The 24796-nt window shown below is 39.2% G+C and overlaps 1 protein-coding gene across 4 annotated transcripts in view; it reads right to left on the reverse strand.

Annotated features, from left to right (window-relative positions):
• The window catches only part of LOC122070965 (MAP3K epsilon protein kinase 1-like), a 61105-nt gene that overhangs the window by 1573 nt on the left and 34736 nt on the right, over positions 1–24796 (reverse strand). For 3 of the 4 annotated variants that reach the window (XM_042635220.1, XM_042635219.1, XM_042635221.1), the window contains 12 exons: positions 24243–24629; positions 22961–23284; positions 22838–22882; positions 21417–21596; positions 21221–21304; positions 20721–20812; positions 20525–20608; positions 11649–12370; positions 10149–10516; positions 9923–10057; positions 2753–3159; positions 2140–2254 (listed from right to left, as the gene is read on the reverse strand). In XM_042635220.1, the coding sequence (XP_042491154.1) occupies positions 2140–2254; positions 2753–3159; positions 9923–10057; positions 10149–10516; positions 11649–12370; positions 20525–20608; positions 20721–20812; positions 21221–21304; positions 21417–21596; positions 22838–22882; positions 22961–23284; positions 24243–24629 (2943 nt within the window). The remainder of the gene's footprint in view (positions 1–2139; positions 2255–2752; positions 3160–9922; positions 10058–10148; positions 10517–11648; positions 12371–20524; positions 20609–20720; positions 20813–21220; positions 21305–21416; positions 21597–22837; positions 22883–22960; positions 23285–24242; positions 24630–24796) is intronic. The other variant, XM_042635222.1, reaches the window with a different exon arrangement.

Consider the following 24796-nt stretch of genomic DNA (forward strand, 5'->3'; position numbering starts at 1 on the left):
CACCCATCTCCTAAGTTGGTTTTGATGATAATAAACAAATGAGTCATCTAACCTAACTTGTTTCTCAGTCTTGTGTAATAGACTAGTAGAGCAAAGCCTTTTATCAAGTGTTAAGAAAACTTGGAAGAGGAAGACTGAAGATTGGGGGATCTCAAGGTATCAAGACTTGTAGGACTGAAGATTTAAAGTCATTTCAAGTATCAAAGCAATGCAAGGTCATCTTGAAGAATGAAGAATTTTGAAGACGGTTAGCAAGAAGATAAATAGAAGATATGAAGATCTTAGCATATTGCTTCTTTTTTTTTGGTGAAAAGACCTTAGCCTATTGTAATGGTGCACACAGTGTACACAATCACTGCACTACATGAGCATACATATGCATTAGTGTGAGTGCCTCATCACTCCCTTAGAATGACTATAGGAGGTACCCAAGCATTGGTTTAGACCAATATGACTTGGTCACAAGGCCATATCTACTGTGCAGCCTAATTAAAGTCATAAGAAAGGCCCTTGTCAGGTACGGTCCATTTCAGGTCATCTGGATGGAGCATCCGGTCGACCAGACCATCAAACACTGACAAAACCCAATTTCCAGAGAGCATCCGGATCAAACTGGAAGGCATCTAGTTGACCAGATACAGTCCGGACTACCCAGTAATGCTCATAACAGCTAAGTCCAATGGCTATATTCTGGCAATGGCTAGTTGGCAGTTGACCAGATGACAGTGGCGGTCGACTGGAAGAGATAAAAAGTGTCCATTAGAGAGCATTTAATCACCTAATTATGACCCTAATCACTCCTATAAATATCCTCATTGTAGCTCATACAATTCTTTTTTTTTTTTTTTTTCTATGAAGTCAATCATTTGAGCATTAAAGTGAAGGAAAGTAACTTATCTCTTGAGTTCAAGCCCTACAACCTATATACACTTCCCAAGAAGAACTCAAGTCTCTCTTTGCAAGTCTTCTCTACTACTTTAGCATTCCATTGCAATCTTTAAGAGGACATAAAGGAGCAATCATTTATTTTGTGCATATCATTTCATGCACTGCACGAGGTAATACCTTTCCATTTTATTTCTATTGTAAGTTTGTTTAGCCCAAGAGTTTGTTTAACTCTAGAACTGGGCTGTTTACATATTGATCTAGACTGTACTTAGACAATTATGTAGGACCCTCTCATCCTTAAGAGATTAAAGGACCCTTTCATCCTGTTAAATAGATTTTGTAAGGATCCTCTTATCCTTAAAAGATTTATAAGAAGGTGATTTTTCCCCACCTACTATACTGAAAGGGAAAACTAGTGGAATACCTCTCAAGGGGATCTTGTGAGGAGTAGACTAGACTCAGTTGAGTCGAACCACTATAAATCTTGGTGTCACTTTATGATTGTGTTTATCATTTATATTCCATATTTATTTACAATCACGCAATTAAGGTAAAAAATTAAAAAAAAAATTAATTTTCCATTAGGTTAACCTCTTCATAAAAGTAGGTTGGGTGATGGATTGTCTTGGTGGTGGATGTAACGCATGTAGGACGCTTTGGCTTGACTGATCTATATCGAATGTCAGGTAGAAACCCAGTACCCTATTATAGACAGTCGTTATAAGCCTATGGCTAATTTGCAGTGGTGAGCCAGGTTGACAGCCTGCACTTATTATAATTAGCTATAACCCGTCTTTTGCATGGATCCTCACAATTGCCCTTGCTTGGAATCTCCATGTAGCCGACCCCATTAAGTTGGGATAAGGTTTTGGATGTTGTTGTTGTTTGTGGAGATAACCTATTCACCCCCTCTAGGTTATCCATCATTTCCCATTTTTAGGCACAAAATACATGACTTAATTTATATAGATTTTGTTCTTGTTACCCTCAAAAGTGGAATAAAACCTGATATTCCACAAAAAATAAAAATTTCAAACAACTGATACTTGACATTTTGCAGCCAACCACATTTTGGCCTGCTTATTTAACAACATCATAGTCAGGAAGGAAGGTTCTCAAGTGACAAGCAATTCATCGAGACAGAAAACTGTATGTAACACTAAGTATGCAAACACTAAGATTTCTCCAACATAAAGGTGCTATAAACCATAAATTTGTAGCACAGTAGAATGATTCAATAATGGACTTCACCTTTATCATCTTGAGCAGATTGAGGCGAGCAATGGCATCTTCATGATCGAGCCTTGCAATCAGCAGTGGTGTTAAACCATTGACAGCCAATGTTGTATTTATTCGCGCTGATTTCCTGCATTCCAGAATCATATTTTTAAGTTAATGGGGGCATAAAACCAGGGAGAAAACCTAGCCATTGGACAAGCAACAAGAATCAATCTACATATTCCATTGCATTACACACTTGAAGAGTCCCTTCAAGGGTCTTAAGACTCGGACAAAGATTTGTATATTAGAGCTGCAGGTAAAATGCTCCAAAAGAAGTTGACAGATCTGACTTATAGAATAATTTATCAGGCGGATTTTTAGAATCAGAGATGTCCAAGTTAGAGGACATATCCAGTGAATGGGCCCCTGACTTCAGTGTAGGTGCATAAGTGCATAACATAATATCAAAAAAAAAAAAAAAGTGCATAACAGACAAAAAACTACCTTTGCAGTTGACAAATATACTTTGATATCTTCAAAAGAATTAAATGTGATATTCTTAACAGATATAAATAGGAAAAAGAAAAATAATTAAAAAGTGAAGAACACAAAAGGAAAAAATAGAGATGGAAAGTAAAAATACGTGATTATTTTCAAGAAGGGCTCCAATATGTGAACAAAATGCTGTTCTGGACAGTATTGGAAGAATTTCACTAATTTATGAACTGCTTCCTTTTTCAGTAAAGCTTGCTCCACTTTTCTGTTGTCACTGTCATGTCCCAAGCAGACTGCAAGAGAATCAAGTGCTGTCACTGACCATGGCTCATCATCCAGTAGACTCAAGTACACATCCAACCCTCCATGGACCCTTAATTGCTCCCTTGAATGATGAGATGCATGAGCCATATCACACAGCAGAGGCAATGCATATTGTTTCAAATGTGAATCCGATGTGATGAAGCGCATTAAGTGTGGAATAATTCCATTTTCAGCCGCTTGCTCCTGTCTCTTTTTGTTTATCTTGCACAGATTGAACAGGGCATTGAGGACCTGCAAAAATAAAATTCAGTTAAAAAAAAAAAAAATGGGCCATAGGCAGAAAATTGAACCACAGGTGATACATCAAATGAAGAGGATAGATAACCACATTGAAAGATGATACATCTTTTATAAACTAAATTAAATGAAAACTTCAGAGACGGTAATATAAGTAGGGTTTTGTGCCAACATAAACAAAATACAATGGTTAAATGCTTGCACTGATTAAGGGGAAGAAAGATTGCAATGGATATTCTTTACATTATTATCTTATGGAACTAGCATCATGCTAACAAAAAGGTCTGTATCTTGGAAAGAGTCAAAAGACTAGGAACACTAATTTCTTTAAAAATTCGTACCACAACAAGAGAATGGGAAGTGCTTTGTAGGGCAAGAAGTTAACAGAAAGGTGTATATTTTATACATATGGCCTTTGGACATGGACATAAGAGTGTTTTTTTAGGTGAATAAATAAATTCATTACCAAAGAGGAAAGAATATACAAGGGGAGAAACCACAGGGGCAAGGCCCACGGAGAGAAAAGAAACATCAAGGGGCAAGAGCCTATCTAAAGAAGGGAAAACATTGGGGGCGAGAGGGTGATGATGGTGGAAGGGAGGCCCCAGGAGACAACAATAAGCATATTCCTTGGGAAGTCAAGAGCCGGACGCTGACGAAGGCAACTGAACTTGGAGCTGACATCAAAGTAGATGGTTTTCCAAATCTTGTTGAAAGATCTAGAGTTGGAAGTCCATCAACTCAGATTAAGCTCCATTCAAATATGGCTGGTCATGGCTCCGAAAGCGAGCTTCCCAATGGAAGCACAGATGGTAGGCGTACCATAGGTCATGTCAATCCAGATCGATTCTCTAGACAAAGAAAGAATTCTTCTACGGGATGGCCAGCAGGAACTGATGACCTTTCTCCAAACAGAGGAGGCAAAGGGGCAAAACAAGAAGAGATGGTCTACATCTTCAGTGCCATTCCAACAAAGACAACAAGAGGAAGGAACCTAAATATGCCAGTAGATAAGAAAGGACTGGGTGGGGAGGTAGTTAGACAGAGCACACCATGCCGTGAAGCTATGATGCGGAATGTGACCTTTATAGCATTATGCCAGGGCATGAGGGGCCCTTTAGAATGGATGAAATTCGAAGAGAATCAAAGGAGAACGATCTCTCAAGAGAAGGACACCAGATAACCTTATCCACTCTATCGCAATGACCAGAAGGTATAGGGGAAGGGAGGACCAGAGATCAGCGAGGGCGGGGGAGTCCATCCATTTCTGAAAGAATGGACGCGACAGAGGCCAATCGACTCAACCCAAGATAGATTTGGAGAAATAAGAGAGCAGAATACCGGAAGGATGCCAAGGGTCCATCCACAGTAACCATCGAAAATCAAGATCAAATTAGCACAGGGACATGTGCTAATGTTTGTGCAGGTGTGGAGGTGGCCCGGGGGGTTAATCATGACAATATTTTAAAGTAAGATTATGACAATATCTTAAAAAGTAACAGAAGTAGGATCTTTTTCTTATAAAGGGAACAAGCCTAAATATGCTTAAAGTAAGGGGTATATTGTATACACTAGAAGAGAGAGAATTCCATCAGAGAAAGGGGTAAAGGTTACTGCTTTCTCCAGGGAAGTCATAGATTTCAAAGATGCACAGACACTGCCAATTTGTGATGATAGAGAAAACAGGTAAGTCCTCTTTCACTGCCTTCTTTCTCTTCTTAGTTTCCCTCTTTCTTCTTTCAATAATTGCCATCCCTTTCTTTTGTCCTTCCCTTCTCCATCTTTACACCAAAAAGCGAAAATCAAATAGATGAAATACATAAAAATGTAGAGCTTGAGTAGCTGCAATGTTCTAATCTAATCCTTGTTCTTCTTCAGGTGGTCGCTATTTCTTTCTCTTTCTGTTTTTTGGTTTTAACCAGTAGCAACTTCCCAACGGAACAGAATATTGTTGTTTCAACCCGTTGTCTACCCATATCTATGTAAAACACATGTTAACACTAGCCCAAGGCGGAAGGGGAGTGGAAGCAATGCTAAAAAGCCATGTTCATAGTTTAATCCTCGAATCAGAAAAATAAGTTCAGATCACACACAGGTTTTACTCAGTTAGCGTTATGCAGTTAGAGTTTTGACAAGACACTTTGAAAACTTGGTCAAATAAAGTGAAGACAGCAAAGATTTGGGCACAGATTTTTACAGGTATTTTGCATTTGCATTTGCATTTGCGTAATTTATGACTAAAAACACATCCATGTCCACAGATAAAACTTATATATGTATAAAATCATTATTTAAAAAATTCTTTCTTCAGTCATCTTATGTATACTTTTTTTTTTTTTTTCTTCATTTAGAGATATATCAGATTGATCTTTTAATAACCAGGCGGAGGGAGAGGGTGGGGCGACATGTCTATCAACAAAAATATAGGGAGGAGAGAGAGAGAGAGAGGGTGTCATTCAAAACTTGATCGAAGAACCAGCATTTATTGAAGAAGCAATAGAGTCGATTACAAAAAGAACTAGTTTGAAAGGCTCGTTGGAATTGATCCGCTGCAGGGACATTTCTATCAACAAAAATCTAGGGAGGAGTGAGAGATAGAGAGCATGGTTCAAGATCTCGGCGAGATCTCAGTGAGATCTCATTTTTTCCATTTAAGGAGACGAGACCACAGGCGAGGTGCAAAAAGGATAAGATCTCATTGAGATCTCACCACTTAACTCGGCGAGACCTGGTTTTAGTCCAAACTTGATCCAACCAAGTGATATAAAAGCAAGATTTTGACCCCAAGCAAGCAAATCTCGCTGCGGTCTCACTGGTTTTGCCTCTCTCTACTTTTTTTTGGGGGAAAAACACCATTAAGCTGAGATTTGGTGCTTCTTGAAAATCTTCATTCTTATAGTCATTGAAGCAAGTATCTTAGCATTTGTGGTGACTTTTCTTTTCAATAACCCTTTTAGGTAATTTTTTTTCTCAAGCTTATTTTTTCATAGAAACATCATCAAAACTTGTTGGTTGCCATTGGTTTTTTTTTTATATGTGATGCATCTGAGTGTGAACTATAGATTCATGGAAGAAAAAATATATTTCTATTTTTAAATTAATTTTGTTCTTTTTTCTTTTTAAACAAATGCTTTTCTTGAAAAAAATTGAAAAAAACATGATTTATAGATGATGTTTGGTACTCAATTTTTTATATGTTGCTCATCAAAGGCTGATCTAAGGCGTCTCGGTATCCATTTTTTTCAGTTAATTAATTAATTAATATATTTTCTGAAATATATAATTATATTAAATAATTACAGAAAAATAACAAAAAATTATGAAAATTTTTTCTGTTTTGTATTGAAATAATGTAGTGTAAATATTGTTAGTGTATTTTGAAATGAAAATGGTGTTCTTTGTTTCACTCTACTATAATTTATTATTAACTATGATGATTATTATTAATAAAAAATGATTTAATTTATGAAAAAATTAGAGGAAGTAGGGGATTAATGTGTAGCTATATGATATTGAATAATTCTTAATGCTTGCATTCTTTAATATAAGATGTTGAATAGTTACTAATTCATGCATCCTTTTATGTAATAGTGCTTAAGTTGGGGCACGATGTCTAGTGCTAGAGGTGGAGATATTGCATGGTTACATGGAGATCTAATGTCAGATCACAAAAAAAAAAAAAAAAAAAAAAAATCAAATCAAATCAAAGTGTAGGTCAGAAATGATTAATTCTGAAGGTTCCACTAGGTTGAATTTGGTTGGGGGGTACAAGGATGTTGCCAAATGCCCCCAAGTTTCCTATAAAGTGCACAGACAGCGTAGCGGAGCCTACAATGTGGAAGGTTAAAGAGGCAGAGAAACAAAAATTAGATCAGGAATTTGATGAGGTTATTTTAGAGAGCCACTCAACAATAGTGAATGTTGACTCTGATGAATCTAATAGTGATTATAGGCTATAAGAAGGTATTACAAGAGCAGAGTAGAGAGAATTGCAACAAGTTAAGGCAGCGAACAAGATCTCTCATCAAGTGAAAAATGTTAGGTAAGTAGAGATGAAGAGGGGAGCCGGTGGCTTTGATTATAGAGCAGTTGCATCAGATGTGCCTCCCATAGAGGAAAGAAGGAAGAAGCAGAGGCATGTGGATGTGCCTCTCAGGAGAACTCAGAGTGTGAGGGCTACCACACCCCCATCACCACCCTTAAGATGACATGATGATTCTGATGAGGTCCTAAGGCAAGATCTTCTGATAAATAGATAATAGGATACAAGACAAAGAACCATAAAGCAAGTATGTGGTACATGGAAACAACAACTTGGGAATGCAATGTCAAAATGGTTTTTCTATAATAGCATCCTAGCTAATGCTACACAAGGGACATATTACCAGTCCATGATTGAGATTGCAGGAAGGGCTGGTCCAAAAACAAAGGGGCCACTCCTTATGAAATAATGAATGCTTATTTGCCTCACTAAAAGAAGGAGTTGGATGAGTATATCAATGGCTTGAAAACTCAGTGGGAACCATATGGAGTTACTGTGATGTTTGATGGTTGGATTGGACTAACCAGACAATCCATCATCAACTTTATGGTGTATTATGATGGGAAGACTGCATTCTTAAAGTTTGTAGATGCATCCAAAGAGAAGAATGATGCAATATACTTATACAAGTTGTTGAAGGAAGTTGTTACCGAGGTGGGGCCTGGGAATACTATTCAAATTGAAAGGCGGACAATGGGAGCAACTTCAAGAAAGTGGGGGAGAGACTAATGAATAGAAAGAGCAAACGGGTCTACCTTTTCTAGACACCATGTGCAGCCCATTGTATTGACTCAATACTTAAAGACATAGGGAAGAAGTCTTTAGTATCAGGTGTGGTCGAATGGGCAAGACAAGTGACCACATTTGTTTACGACAATGGATATTCTCTATCTTTGTTGAGAGAAAAATGCAGTGGGGACTTGGTAAGGCCAGGCATCACTCGATTTGTAACCAACTACATTGCATTGAAGAGGTTTCAAGATAAGATGGTTGGTTTGAAATCCATGTTTGCTAGTGAGGAGTGGTTTGGATGGAGGGAATCGTGTACGCTAGGTGGTAGGGCAGCATAAGCCACCATTCCTAGTGAACAATTCTAGCAAGATGTGAAGAAGGTCCTTCTTATAATTGGCCCAGTGGTAACCATTTTGGGGTTGGTAGACTCAGAGAGGCAGCTTGCCTTGCCACATCTGTATGCTGCAATGGATAAGCTGAAGGAGAAGGTGAGAGCATCCATTTATAGGGGTGCAAAATCTTGCATCAAAATTACTGAGGAGAGATGGGAGAAACATTTGATGCATCCACTACAAAAGCTGGTGAGTTTCTAAACTTAACTCTAGTCCAGGTTAAAGTTACTTTATATTCAATGAAAAGTTATTTACAGAAGTTGCATGCGTATTATCTCTATCCTAAGTTCCACTACAAATACAATCTGGGAATGGATGATATATTGCTAGAAGCAGTGGAACTTGTGGTGGCAAAGTTGGTCCCTGAACCTAGTTTACAGGTAACATACAACATTGAGGTGGGTTAATGTTTGAAATATGTATAGATTCCTAAGTCCTAATGAATTCCCTATTGTGTACTAACTTGTATTCATGTTTGAAATATGTATACATAAAGGAATTCAGGGATGCTACTGGGAGTTTTGGCCGTGCAACGGCAGTGACTATAAGACAAAGTACTATCCCTAGTGAATTGTGGGTCCTCTATAGAAAAGATGCACCTTACTTGAGAATGATAGCAATCAAGGTGCTCTCCTAAACTTGTTTTGCATGTGGATATGAGTGCAATTGGAGTACATTCTCACTGATCCACACCAAGAGGCGGAACCAACTAGGTCTTTTTTTTTTTTTTTTTTTTTAATCTTAGAATTTAAGAATTTTAAGTTGGGATAAGGTTATTGTTGTTTAATTCATGAATTTTAACAAATCTTTGCCAAATATTCATAAGACAATCATTTATTCAAAAGTTCATTAAAACAAAAGTCGTATGTGCCGGAAAAAAAAATTGCGGAGAAAAATCACTTTAAGCAAGCCCACTTCTCTAGTTTGGGACACACGAGTAAATTGTGGAGAAAAATATGTGCCAAAAAAAAAAAAAGAGGAAGAATTAAAAGAGACAATGAAAATATAAATAAAAGAAATAAGAGGAAACTAACCATGTTAACTTCACTTAAGGCTAAATTTTTAACCTCAGGTTTTTAGACCTTGTTCCATGGATGAAGCTAAAGGTCTCGACCAATCAAGACTTGAGAAAAAAAAAAGTAGCTATTCTCTAATATGATGTGAATGTTGACTCAATTTTGTTAATAAGTGTTTCTCCAAGTCTCTTTCATAGTTGTGAATCTCTATTTAAAAAATTCAGTGAAAGCCAATCATACCGCAAGAAAACCCATAATTTCAATGCTTTATAAAAATCTATGCTTCCAAAACACTTATTACTGGAAATAAAAACAATATATTGGAAGGAAAAGATGGTTAAAGGTCAACTGCATATATCATGGCATATATCATGTTATGGAACTGGCTGCTCAAGCATCAACAACCCAAATAGCTCATAGGATGTTCCAAATATTTAATTGTCAACAACAAACAGACACCAAATTCAGTATCTATTTCCTGTGATGATCTTAAGATATAAATAGCTGGGATAAGGTTATGGTTGTTGTTGTTGTTGATCTTAAGATATAAATAGAAGCAAATCATTAAGACTTACTTCATTGTGTATTTCAGATACAAGAGGCCCATCTTGGAGTTCAAGGTTCGGGATTAAATGTTTGATCACATCTGCCCGCTGAAGATTCTCTAAACAGTTCGGATCAGTTGACAAATGATCAATGCACTTCAACAGCTGTAATCAAGAAACCAAATTGTAGCAACATACAACAGAAAAGAACTATCAGACCCATCCTCAATATAACAAAGAATATTCTCATACCAACCTTCAAAAGAATAGGAGAATCTATTCTGTCAAACATATGGAAAAGACGGCTAAGCAAGCTTTGGCTGCACATGTACGATTTCACAATAGTATCTGCTTGTGAAAATTTGAGCAGCAAGTCGGCCACTTTCTCTAAATATTCCTGGGCCACATCTGTATTCATCGTTGATACCATACGGGAGAGTAAGCCAGAGGATGAAGTACTCCCTGGTCTAGCATTTAGAACACCTGAACCAGAAAGTACCCCTGATGTGGTCCAAGATGCAATTCCTGATGCTGAAGCAGCTCCATCATTAAATGTCGCTAGTCCTACCTTCTTATTAACTGCTTTATGAGACATTCTTGGAGCACAGTCCAAATTTCCATTTTCTGTTCCACATCCAAGAAACCTCTGTGAAAACCATGAATGATTGTTTTACCAAACATCACCTCAAATGAAAATATAGAAGAACCCAAGCAACTTTTGAAGCAAGGAGAAAGAGAGTGATTTAGCAATGAGATAGTACTGACAATACAAGAGCTGTTTTGAAAAAATAAAGGAAGTTATGCCTCTGAAAAGTGAACAAAGAGGTAAATGGTTGAAGTCATAGGTAGTTAGGTACAAGTTAAATTGATTTTCTAGCCAAAAAATGAATGAACTAAAAGTAAAGCTAAAAATTATATAATTATTTTCAATACATTTCAAGTGAAAAGACTATGACCAGGAAAGTATAACCAATGGGATGGTGTCGTTCTATCTGTCTGAGTCCATTAGAGTGTCCTATTGTAACTAGATAAAGCTTTCTATCGTGATTAGGAGTAGCTAGAATTAGCCATCTAAGAATTTCTTGTCTTTTCTAATTGTAATATCGAGTTAATATATATAATGGTTGCTGGTTGGCGGTAGAACCAACAAAAATTATGGTGCAGCTTCTCTTCACTCTCTCAGTTTCCCTTCTTCCTCTTCTCATATCTCTCTTCACTGGATTCTGTATCTGGTGTGTTTCACTTCTGATCCACTTACATGGTATCAGAGCACACTCAATAAACATTCTCTTCAATGGATTCTGGTTTGAAAGTCTCAAGAGCTCTTTGTTAGAGGGTTGCAGCACCATATGCTGCTTATTTTTATATCCGACCCTAGTTGATGATAATGATAAACTAGGGTCTGTTCATCCTAATCAGCACCTTCTATGGAGTGAATGATTGAGTAAGTCAAGAGGATTGCAAATTGAAGCTTGTGGCTTGGATTCTGGAATTTTTTTCTGCCCATCAAGATATTCTATTACTTCCCATCCAATTGGTGGATTCTCCTTCAAGTTTGAGGACAGATTGACCTTCTTGGAATACCAATCGATCAGGTTTTGCAACTGATCAAGGCCAAATGAGGTTCTTTTTTAACTCTAGGAGGTACCCTGTTTTTAGGGTGTTTTCGGACTCTGTTATTCTGAAATTCCTTCCTAATTATCCAGCGGTTCCTCTTGAACTCCAATGATACATACACACTCTTTACACCAATTACCTGAAAAATCTGCCATCAGGAAATCTAGTTCACAATTTGTTCTCCTTTCTGCAGATGCATGTAATAGTGGCTTTATACTTTGTTGTCTCTCTAATCCAGAGAGGTGATGTACAAACTCAAGTTTCCCAGAAAGTTGTCTGGATGGAGGTTCCTTGTCCAACAAGCTGAGAATAGGTCGTACTTGATCTTTCTGAGGAGCTAATGAAGTGAGGAACCCATTTGATTCCATCTGCTTTGGAGGCTTATCAGTAGATGTCCTACTACCAGACTTCGTGAGCTGCTGTTGCCTAAGAAGGTCAACTTCTGCTCGAGAAGGATCAGTTTTCCATTGATCCAAGAGTTCCCAATCTTTGGTTGCAGGTTCTTTGTTTCCTTGATTCCCAATGTTTTCCTGAACTTTTGGCTCAAGAAACTTAGAAGTAACTGATGGATCCATTACAGCATTGCTTGACCAAGGTTTATCAGGCTCTCCAGGAATGTACCTGGCATCAGGTTGACTGCCATCTGAAGCACGTGATGGTTCAAATTTTCCTGTAGATGAAGGGTAATCCCCACTTGACATTGAAGCTAATTGAGTAGCTTCGTTCAAGCTGTGAAGGGTGTTAATTAGCCTAATAAGTATACCATTCTTTGCAGCTATGCGACAAAAATCGTTTTTGGGTGTAGAGCGCTGAAGCATGAAAACCTGCCAAATGCCATCAATGGCTAGATGAACCATTTCCCTGGAGAGACAAAGAAAAAGCTAATCAACATAATTTTTTTAATCTGATTACAGCATATATTTAAAGGAAAAATGTATTTACATGGCCCATGTAGGAATGGCTTCCTAATAGGTTCACCATTTTGAGCCATGTAGACAAATGATGTGCCAATTCCAATCGTTGGATAGTGAGGAGATGGTCTAGATCACCACGTGTCATATTTCATACTCAAATTCAGTCAAACACTCATGTATATCCACACAAACCTATAGGACCCTGAACAGCTTTGTGCGTTGTAGCACAGTCCTAGATTTTTCCAAGCTCAATTTTGCCACATCGTAAACTTTATTTGAGCTGAAACTTGACATGTGAGCAGAGGACCTAGGCATCTACCTGTCCACAACATTTTAGCCCCATTTGATTTTCCACAAGGCAGATTTCGGGGTTGTTAAGGAATTCCTAGACAGACTCTGTAAGAAAATGGTGCCAGTATTTACACTAACAAATAACAACATGAAAATGAAACCCAACCACTGAGGCTATGTTTGGTTGAAAGGGAAATTTAAAGGGAAGGGAAGTGAAAATTTCAAACTTAAAAAAGAAACTTTTGTAATGATTACCCCATGTGATCCTAGGTGATTGTACAAACTACTTTTTTACCATATTTAGTAATGATACATTTTACATTTTAAAGCAAAGGGGTTTGAATGCAAAGTAAATGACATTTAATAACCAAATATGGAATGACTGGAGTTAATGATATAGTCAAACTACTTTAATTTTTTACCATATTTAGTAATACATTTTATCGCAAATGGTTTTAGATGCAAAATAAATGACATTTATAACCAAATATGGAATGATTTAGAGTTGCTGATATAGTCACATGGTGTAATCATTACAAAAGTTTCTTTTTAAGTTTGAAAATTTTACTTCCATTCCCTTTAAATTTCCCTGGAAACCAAACAGAGCCTGAGGAAAAATCTTATGGACAGTAAGAGAAATTCTTTGAGAATCTGACAAACTGGCTTACATTTTATGCAATCATCATATTTCTTGACTTCCCACCTAAAAAAAAGAAAAAAAAGAAAGCCAACAAAGTATGAAGAATCAAGGTCCACAATCCCGTTTGTAAACCCCTTTTAACCAGAAAAAAATTCTGATGCAAGTACTATATTGTTCTAATCAACCCAGTGCAAAAGACTAAAAGAGGCGAAATCAGTAAAATTATAAAAAGAGGAATTTAGAACCATCAATCTAGGACAATGTTCGATTTGAATGATAGAATTGAAGTTTTTCAAGAGCTTCGGAGCTGTTGAGCTGTGCATATGGGAATGGTATGCCAGATCTGATTTCTTCCTACTTATTATTACTACTTCAAATATGTGGTTCCCCTGTTTCTACCTAGTTTCAGGCTGTCTTATACTTGAAACAAGTACCTGAAATCTATGCTGTTTTGCTTCAAATTCTATGTTTTGGTTCTTGAAAACTTGTTGTATAAAATTCTGTTATGTTCTGCAGAGTTGAGCGCAGAAATTCTAGTTCCTGTATTGCTATATAGTAATCCTAATAGTAGAACTCACATCAAGCCTCTCCCATGTCCAGCACTCTTCTGAAGGTTCCCACCATCGGAATCTCCAATCCTCCTGACCTCCCCTGAAACCTCTTCCTCCTCCCCCCCCCCCCCCCCCCCCCCAAAAAAAAACTCCAAAACCTGGGTCTCTGTGGTCTCTCCCTCCATCCCCCCTAGCGGAGAAGGCCACCCCCTCTGTCTCATTCCTTCTTCCCTCCTGGACAACAAGAAAGCCGGCCTATGTCGGGATTGCTTGAGCCTGAATAGCAAGATGGAAAAACTGTTTAATCGGTCACTTTTTAGAGATTCGTCCTCCCTTCTCAGTTGTGAAGAGTTCTCTCACCAGTAAATGGAGAATTCGTGGCCAGATGTCCACTTTTATGCTTGATAATGGAATCTTCTTGTTCAGCTTCTCAGATGTTGCAGACAAAGTCTCCGCTCTTGAAGGAGGCCCCTGGTAGGTTGAAAAATGTCGGATGGATAATGACTTGTGTCTAATATGACACTAGCCCTCTTTATTTATAACAATGGGGAGAAGGTTCCAGAGAATTACAAAGACCATTAAACCTCTTAGGGTCCGTTTGGTACTGACACTTTCCCTAAAAGGAGGAGAATTACCAAGGTCTAAGGGGACAAGATCAGGGTCGAGAGGAGACAACTGGCATGGTAGGGTAGATGGTGGATGTGTAGTGGTCTATGTCTGCTCTCTGAGACTATACACACGTATCTCCAGCCGAGGCAAAGTAGGAGAAGTAGGAGTGTCACTCTCCCCCTAAAATGGGATACTAGCAGGGATAGCAATTTCAAGAGATGACGGCACATCTTCCACAATTGAAGGAGACTCCCCCTAAGGAGGTGTCGCAGTGTAGTAAGACGTAGATTCATGAAAGACAACATCCATAGTCACAAACCAACATCGAGTAGGAGGATGAAAACACCGATAGCCTTTCTGAGTAGAAGCATACCCCATAAAAATGCATTGGAGACCACGAGGTTTAAACTTTCCATAAGGATTATGATTGCGAGCATAGAAAATACTACCGAATTCCTTAGAAGGATCAGGAAAAGCAGCGAAACCTTGGAGAAGATCCAGAGGGAAGCGGAAGCCATGGACTCGAGAAGGCATTGGGTTGATAAGAAAGGTAATAGTGAGAATTGCGTCGCTCCAGTACTAGGGAGGAACATACATCTCAAACATAAGAGAGTGTGCTACATCACAAAGGTGGCGATTCTTCAGCACAGCAACCCTATTCTAAGCTGGAGTATCCATATAACTAGTCTGATGAATCATCCTATGATCGGAAAGGTAAGTTTGAGAGGACCCTTCAAAGTATTCACGGCCATTGTCGCTTTGAAGGATCTTAATGGTAGCACCGAACTAAGTCTGAACCATGCAATGAAACTACTGAAAGCAACAGAAGGTCTAGCCCTTGGTTTGCATTATATAAATTCAAGTAGTCCAAGAATGACAATCAATAAAAGAGACAAACCACCGATAACCATTGACAGACACATAGCGGGATGGACCCCAAATATCAAAATGTATCAATGAGAAAGGAGTGACACTTTTATTTCCAGAAACAGAATAAGTGATTCGAGTTTGTTTTGGCCAAAACACATCCCTCACAAAAAAACTTACTCGAATTACAATTTTTAAAGGAAAAACTCTAGTTAAATTTCTCAAAAAGTGGGATGCCCAACCGACAATGCACTGCAGTAACTCAAAGATGGGAGGTGACGTAGAAGATGTCTGAAGAGCCTAAACAGAGACCAAAGCCGAGTCATCATCAAGCAGATACAAACCACTACGTACCTTACCAGAGCCTATCGTTGCCCCTGTCACTAGATCTTGAAAAACACAATGAGAAGGGAAAAATGTGACTTTGCAATTAAGACTGGAAGTAAAACTACTAATGGATAAAAGGTTAGTAGGAAAAGAAAGAACATACAGTACAGGAGAAAGGGACAAACAAGGGGTACAGCTAAATAAGCCCTTCCTAGAATAGTGGAATAAGTCCCATTAGCCAATTTGACCTTAACATTACCAAGACAAGTAGTGTACTGTGAAAAAAGAGGTAAGCGGCCTGACATATGATCAGAAGCCCCAGAGTCTATAATCCAAGGGGTAGAAGGGACAAACATATTATGGCCACAAAAGGAGATGCTTGACCCAGAAGGGCTGGAATGAGCAGAGCTCGCAGTGGCAGTTGCAGAAGAGTCTGGAGGGCAGTAAGCTCATCAGATGATAGCGAGGCTACTGAGGTGCTAAGAGCAAAGTCAGAGTCAGAGCTCCCAGTATGGTTGGCCTGCCTAGAAGTACCGACACGACCCTTCCCTTGCCCTTTTTCAAATTTATCAGCAGGACATCCATGAAGCTTCCAACAGTGCTCCTTGGTGTGACTCTCCTTCCCACAGTAATCGCACTTCACTGGAGTTGATCCTGTTGATAATCTCTCACCCGAAAGTTGTCCCTACAAAGAAGACTATGCCCTCTAATTCATCCACTTCCAAGACCAAGAAAACTGCCACTTCAAAAAAGATCACTGCCATTCTGAACAAGAACCCCAGCTCAACCCAAACTCCTCTCAAGGAATACCATCGGCGTATGAGAAGATCTTCTATTGCCACCTCCCTACAGCCTAAACCCAGCTCCTTAAAGCTCTCGTCGCCAAAACCCACCCCTTCTTCATAATCCCTTGGTCCTTCTAGAATGTTTAAGGATTGAATTCCTTGTCCAAGCATGCTATTATTCACTCCCATCTCCGTTCCTCCCAATCCGAGCTCTATTGCTTCCTTGAAAACAGAATTCTGGAGCCCAATGCCAAGCGCATTGCATCCTCAATTGCCCCTTCCTGGTCATTCCTTTCTAATTACTCCCACTGCCCCAATGGGCGAATCTGGATTGTCAGGAACCCCCTCAAAATCCAAATCTCCTATTCTTCGTCCCCCAATCCATCCATCTCTCCATCTCTAATTCTGTTGGGTCCTTCATTTGGTTCCCTCTTGTCATTATGCTTTGAATCGGGCCCATAAGAGACTCCCTCTCTGGTTGAACCTTCGCACCTTTGGGCCTTTTGGGTGATTTTAACTTTATCAGATCCAGTGCTGAAAATAAAGGAGGAGATCTTATTGATTCCCTCTGTTGAATCCTTCAATGATTGTCTTGATGACATTGGAATGAATGACTTGAGATGGTCGGGTGCAAATCTCACCTGGCATAACCAAAGGAGCGGCTCTCATCGGATTGCTTGTAAGCTGGATAGAGCTTGATCAATGAAGCATGGCTTGCCTCCTTCCCCTCTTTCCATGCTTGTTTCGATCTTTTTGGCATCTTTGACCATAGCCACATTCTCCTCTCTCATATCCTTCGGTCCCAAGCCTTTCAAATTTTTTGACATGTGGTCTCTCTATCAGGATTTTCTCCCTATTATTCGTGAAGTCTGAGACATTCCTATTCAAGGCTTATATTTCTCCTCTCATTGCCTTTGCCAGCAAGCTTAGAAATGTTTAAAAAGCTCTTTGGACCTAGAACTCCTCTTCCTTTTGCAATATCTCCTCCAGGGTTCGGTCTTGTAAAGACAAGCTTGAAGTCATTCAAACTAGTCTTCAACTCGACCTTTATAACCCAATTCTTGCTGAGGAAGAAAAATATCTACATCAGCTGAATACTCTTCCCTCTTAGCCTAAGAGGAATCCTTCCTTCGGTAAAAGTCCAAGAGCAAATAGCTTGATTTAGGAGATTTGAATACTGCTTTCTTCCACCGATCCCTCAAGGCCAGATTTAACTCTAACTCCATCCCTCTCCTCATTACCAGTGATGATACTACTCTTCACAATCTTGATGCCATTAAATCCAAAGCCTGGTCCTACTTCTCCGACCTCTTGAAGCCTCAATCCCTCCCTTCCCCAAACCCCCTTCCTCCTTATTTGCTTAATAAATTCATCCTTGATCATCTCCTCCCTCTCTTTATTTCATCCCCTCTGATGAGGAAATCATTGTTGCCAACCTCTCCCATAAGGACAACAAAGCCACTGGTCCTGGTGGATTCAGCATGGGATTCTTCTCTTCCTGTTGGGACATCATCCAGGTTGATTTTATTAGAGCCATCAGGAACTTCTTCCTTAACCCCAATCAGATCAAGGGAGTCAACCAAAACTTCCTCTGCCTTATCCCTAAATCTGAAGGAGCTTCCTCCATGCTAGACTTCAGGCCTATCTCCCTCTACAATCTTCTATACATATTCATAGCCAAAATTCTTGCCAACCGCCTCCATCTGGTTATTGACTCCCTTGTGAGTGCAAACTGATCCGCTTTCATTTCTGGGAGAAGCATTGCCAATAACATCATCTTATGCCATGAAATAGTCAGAGAAATTGATAGGAAATCCCACTCTCCTACAGTCCTCGTCAAAATCAAGATCCATAAAGCTTTTGACTCCATCAGATTAGATTTCATCTCTAAAGTTTTGCTCCAAATGTCTTTCCCTCCAGCTTATGTCCATTGGATCCACTCTTGCATCTCCTCCCCTCGCTTCTCTGTTCTAGTTAATGGTAGCCTGGCTGGTTTTTCACCTCCTCTGTCAACATCAGACAAGGCTATCCCTTATCCCCCTTCCTTTTCTCCCTCTCTTGAGGTGCTATCCAAATCTATCCAATCTTCAACCAACCTTCATCTTATCTCTCCCATTCCCGAATTCAAATCTCTAATGCTCACTCACCTTGCCTTTGATGATGACCTCATGATTTTTTCTAAGGCTGATACGTTCTCGATCTCTTCCATCATATCTTCCCTTCAGTTCTTTGAGAACCTCTCGGACATTCACATAACCTTCTTAAATCCCACCTCTTCTTTGTGCGAATTTCTGATTCCTGTAGAGCCCACCTCCTCAAGCTTACAGGCTTCACCCTTAGCTCCCTTCTTGTCAAGTATCTTAGCCTACTTCTTATCACTGGTAGGTTATCTGCCCATCACTGTACCCCCATGTTGGACCTTATGAGGAAGAGCTCCAGCTCTGGAAGGACAAAATTTTGTCCTATGTGGGCCGCCTTGTCCTTGCTAGATCGGTGCTTCAATCCATGTACCTTCATTAGTCAGGAGCCTTTTCTCTTCCGCATTCTGTTAACAAGGCTATAGAGTCCCTTCTCTGCTCCTTTTGGAAAGGGGAGGAATCATCCAAATTTCTTCACCCTCTTAGTTGGTCCTCCATTTGCCTTCCCAAATCTGAAGGAGGCCTTAGCTTTAGAAGAATCAAAGAGGTTAACACATCCGGCATCCTCAAGCTTATCTGGAAGATCGTGTCCAAGGACACCTAGCATATGGGTCTCTTGGGTTTACTGCTCTCCTCTAAAAAATGACTCCATGTGGTCTGCCCCTCTCCTCGGATGCATCTTGGGTTTGGCACAACATCCTTAGCACTACACCCATCGCCATCAAAGCCATCTCCTCCTATCTCTAGCTTAACCACCGCTAGCCTATAGGGATCCTCCTCTCTATTCCAAGGGCCATCTACTCCTCGGATTTGAGCAAGAATGCCTTTGTCGCCTCCATTATCTCTTTTGGAATCTGGTCTCCCCCTTTCTCCCCTCTCCCTTGATGACATCTGGTCCTCCCTCCCTTTTATCCTCCTGGGTCATAGGGGAAGAGATGATAAAATAACTTGGCTTCCTTTTGGATTGTTTAGATCCGCCTGTACTTAGGATTATATTTGGTCCAAAGGTCCTCTTATTCCTTGGAGAAACATCATTTGGTTTAAAGGCCACATTCCCCGTCATAGCTTCACGGCCTGGCGGGCCTTCTCCAACTGCCTCCCTACGTAGTCTTTCCTCCTCTACTGGCATATTTAGGTTCCCATCTCCTATTTCCTATGCTGGAATACCACTGAAGATGTTGACCATCTTTTTTCTCCTACCCCTTCTCCTCCACTGTCTAGAAGAAGGTCCTCAGTCTCTACTGGCCAGCTAGAAGAAGAATCCTTCCCTTGAGTCTTGAACGGATTGGGTTGACATGACCTTTGCAGGCTCTATTACATGTGACACGATTGGAATGCTCACTTCTGTGCCACCATAAATCACCTTTGGATGGAGCAAAACATGTATGGATGGACTACCAACTCTAGATCATTTGATAAGATTTGGAAGAAAATCTACTTTGAGGTCACCATAAAAATCCAAAGCCTTTGGCGCGGTACTGTTAGAAGCTCCCCGAGGAACAGGCTTATTGTTGTATCTTGGATTCTCCCTCCTTCCATTTTGTCCCTCCTCTTGATGTTCCTTGTAGGCTTTGCTTGTTGCTAGCCCCCTTTTTCTAGGGTTTGTGCCCTCTGGGCTAGGCTTCCCCCCACCCTTTCCCCTTTTTTTATATATACTTTCTTCTGCTTGGTGATGAATTATTTATTCATAAAAGATAAAAAATACAAAAGAAAAAAAAGAAAATCCACGACAGTGTTTGGCCATAGTGGTAGCTTTCAAAACTTTGATGGAACATTAGTACACCTGCCACCAGTTGTAAAGCACAGGCATACTAAGCTTCTTGCCTGTCTCACAACCTCCGTAACCTAAAATGTGAATATTTTATTATGAAACAGTATAGGTAAAGTACAAACCTGTACTTTGCATAATCAGCCTCCAGAAAGCCCACTAGAACAGGTATTCCACGGCAAGCAATGAACATTTGCAGTGTCAACGAGCTGATAGCATAAGCCACCATGATTAACTATTAAAAAAATATATCTCAATAAAGAAAATGATATGCCAATAAGAGCTGTGCAAGGCAGAAAATGTTAAAATGGAAATCCATACCTGGACTGACAAAGTTGCTGAAAGAAATAAGCAGCTTGCATGCGAACTTCCCAGGGACGATCAGGTAGTGCAAAACTCATCACAACAGGAATCTGCCATTTAATTTATACAAAAATATTGGAAAATTCCTAAGATGTGTCGAAAGAAATTACGTTAAATGAATGAGGGAGACCTTTTGTTTTGAGGGGGATGTCTGAGGTGTGAGGTAACTAAATTTAGTGCAAGGCAGAGGTAGAGGCACGCCATTCAAATGGTTAAATGACAGTATGTGAGGGAAAACCAATTATTAACCAGGCAGGATCCCATTGTCATACATTCTATGATTATCCAAATGGTTTTGTTGCCGTAATTATCTTTCAGGAGAACACTCCACCTTCTAGAATCTAGATATGCATGTGAACTGAAGCATTGAGTGGGTCTTAATAGAGGCATGACAAGATAACATTATAATACCACACTTATATATGTGTCAAGAACTAAATGGATATGTTCATCCTCACCAAGCCAACTAGGCAAGCCTTTTCTTGAAAGTCAATATTGTCTTTGATTATTTGATTTATAATTTCAAGCACAGAACATGTAACCTGCAATTATATGAAACATCCATAAGATTATATTTGACTACCCAAAATGCTTTAAATTGTAATTGGTCTGTCCTAAAAAAAAAAAAGAAGTCCCTCAAAGAAGGAAACATACACGAGTTTTAGGAACTTCAAGTAGTTCCACTAGAGGTAGCAAACCATGCCGTGTAACAAAAACAATTTTCTGTTCAGGGCGCTCATAAAAGAAAGCCATCAGCTTTTGACATGCAGATACAATCACATCTTCTGGTTCATCTGCCCTCAGTGACCCAACTAATCTGCTAAACTCAACAGCCTAACAACTCAAAACATAGAAAGCAATCACTTGTCCATGGATACAAATAGATGCACGTGTATAAATGAGTTTCAGTACATGCTACACTAATGGAAAAAAAGAGGGACGAGCATTTCCATTTATGTCAATGCAATGCTTAAATATCATTTGAAGAGGATGAATACTAATGGAATGTCAGGACACAAAATACAGTGGCTCATAAGTATCTGGATAGTCTCTCTCTTCAAACCAAGCAGACTGTTCTCATGATTTTTTTAGCTCTAGTGATCCAGGCAATCACCTCAACAATAGCAGTAAAAAAATCCTTATGGATTAGTTATAATAAGTGAAATTGTGGAAGCGGATCAGCTACTACACTTGCCATTTCACAGATAATTTCGCTCATGACATAAAATTCCTTGGTTTACCTAGCCTACAATAGTTCTTAAGAAGCAATTCAAAATTATGGACAATTTTTCGTTACAGGACATGGTAAGACCTTACAGGCATTGTGAATTTGAAAAGTTCAACCTACTTACACATTGAGAGTACTCAACAAGTTGCGTAAAATCATTTTACAATCCAAAACAGAACTAGTTAAGGTCTTGCTGAATTTAAGGACCCTCTCCATGCGATGGATTAGAAATCCTAATTAGAATTAAATCAAGCCACATCCTTGAGAGTGATATTGCATTTGTCATTCACAACATCCGTGATCCCATCTTCAATGGGTGGTGCAAACTGGGGCAACATTCATGTTCACTTTAATACTTGAACTTGGTATCAGAGCAAGGTTTGAGAGTCGGCCATCAACCTCCCTCTGCATAGCTGTTCTACATATTTTTACATGAATACATTTATTCTCTAAGTTCACAAAAGATGTATTGTGATTTAATATATATCTATATATAATACATCTCTTTGATCTCTTGGTTTTCAACAATTGAACCAGCTAACTTTGCTCTAACCAGTTGGATTCTGGAACATTTTAAAACCACCCTGACCTTGCCCCAGACCGATAGGCAATTCTCCTTTCACCAGCCTCATCATTGGAGCCATGAAATGACTGGAAAATCAACAAAATCATATGGATAGGATGGGTACATAATTATCAATTATCATACAGATTACATACACTATCAATAGATTCAATACCATAAACATACAGATTACAGATTACAGATTACAGATTACATGTTCATGGGGAAAAAAATTCGAAGGACAAGTTTAAAGTGTATGTATGGTAATGGAATATCAAGCACCTGTAGGGGTAAAAGGTTGTCTCCAGACATTTTTTCATCAAAAACCTGTTAAAAAAAATGCAACACAATGTCAAGGATGAATAATGAAGAAAACAATCAAGTGTGCATTTCACAAGGACATACAGAATTGTCAATGCCAATCACATCTTCCCCCAGGACACCCATCATAAGGCACAACAGGTCCCCTCCATTTGTATACCCCCTTTCATTGTCCATCTGCTTCTGAGCCATTCTATCCCTGAGCTTTGTTGCCAGGTCATTCTTTTGAGCACCATGTGGAATTGCACTGCCTTGATTCATTTGTGAGGAAGCAGATGTTGAAGCTTCAGCAGCCCGGGTTTCTTTGGTTTTACCCAATGGTTGAGATAAATCATCAAATGAAGCATCTCCAGGTGCATCATTGAATTTACTCAGTTCACCTCCACAGTTTACTGATGCCTTTGCAGCCTTCAAAAGAGAGTTCCACAATCCATGAGATCAACAAATGGTTAAAGGAAAACGAATAGATATATCATGGAAAAGTAAGAAAGAAATGAAACAAAATGGATAACATTTATAGGAGCCTAAAAAAATTAAGCATTTCCATTTGCGAAGCATTATTAACAACCAAATGGAGGGCCTGGCCTTTGCAGATGTGGCTGAAAGAAGAATAATCAATTCTGTTCATATAATATGGAAAGTTGGATTTGGTTGGAAGACTTTTCAGCCAGAACCTAATGAATCCGAAGTTGAACCATTGGTTTCAACTTTCAAGAGGTTAGGACTTTGAAGCCTTCTTCTTGGGCTTCAGTCAAAAGACAGTGTGGAGTCCTATTTTTATTCCTTCTACCCACAAATTAAGAGCCTTTCAAGACTACTCGATGCAAAGTTTTCATGGGCTACAACTTCACAACTTTTTTCACAAAAATGATCAGAATTTGGTCTCTGGCATCCAAGATTTCACTGGGGTAACGGTCAGAGGCTACAATCCCATTCTCCTTTCTCCACATTAAGCACTGCTTGGAAGACTGAGGATCAGACATCATGCAGCCAAAGAGGTACCACCCCTGGGTCCCCATCCAACAAAGTGTATGTCTTTTAAAGGAGCTACAGAAAGGATTAGACTTGATGCATTACTATTTAGCAAATCTCCTAGGAACTGCATCACCAGTGGTAAGAAGCGGAGGTAGACTAGTACTCATGAATGTGTATTCGTGTAACAACTCATGATCCAAGTCTCAAACAGGGGTCTTGATGAAACATCAGCTCATTTCATGTTTTATCTTTTTTTCCCGAACTCAAAACACAATAATCTATCAGGTCTATGCATCCTGAAAGTGGAAATAGTTTATGCACCAGCTAACAATAAGTTTTCCTTGCCCAACTAGTAAAGGTGAAGAAAATTGAAGAAATAGTGGAACTTTACCTTATGGGAAGTGATGTCTTGCATCTTTGGCCGAACATTAGGTAAATTATTCTCACCATCCATATGATCCCCTTTTCCATCATGTTCACCTGTACTGATGCTTGTCCTTTGTGATTCAAGAGATACCTCTTCTCCATTCACCACTAATTTATTGTCGTAGCCCATATTTGATTGCCCATGGAAGGCCATATTAGTACGAGTCTCTTCTTTAGTAGACAGCAGCTTGCCAGAACTAGTCCCCATGGACAACTTGTCATGAAAGACTAAGGTGGGATCTTTATCTGAAAGAAGACCCTTTGAATTATCTACACCCTTTGATTTACAGTCCTCAACAGAATTGACTTTATCAACAGCGTCAGTTGCCATAAACTCATTTGCAGAATCCTCCTGAAGTACGAAAGCATTCAGCCACTAAAAGTTACATAGATTTTCAACTTTGCAGCTTGATTTTTTCTCTTAAAATTGGATTTCACAAATTCTGTTTTAGCTAGCAGAATAAAGATATTAAAGAAAGTGCATAGTTTTAGAAAGTAGCAATTTTCTAATTGAGAAAA

This window comes from Macadamia integrifolia, unplaced genomic scaffold (genome assembly GCF_013358625.1).
Source record: "Macadamia integrifolia cultivar HAES 741 unplaced genomic scaffold, SCU_Mint_v3 scaffold_15A, whole genome shotgun sequence".
Taxonomy (NCBI): Eukaryota; Viridiplantae; Streptophyta; class Magnoliopsida; order Proteales; family Proteaceae; genus Macadamia; species Macadamia integrifolia.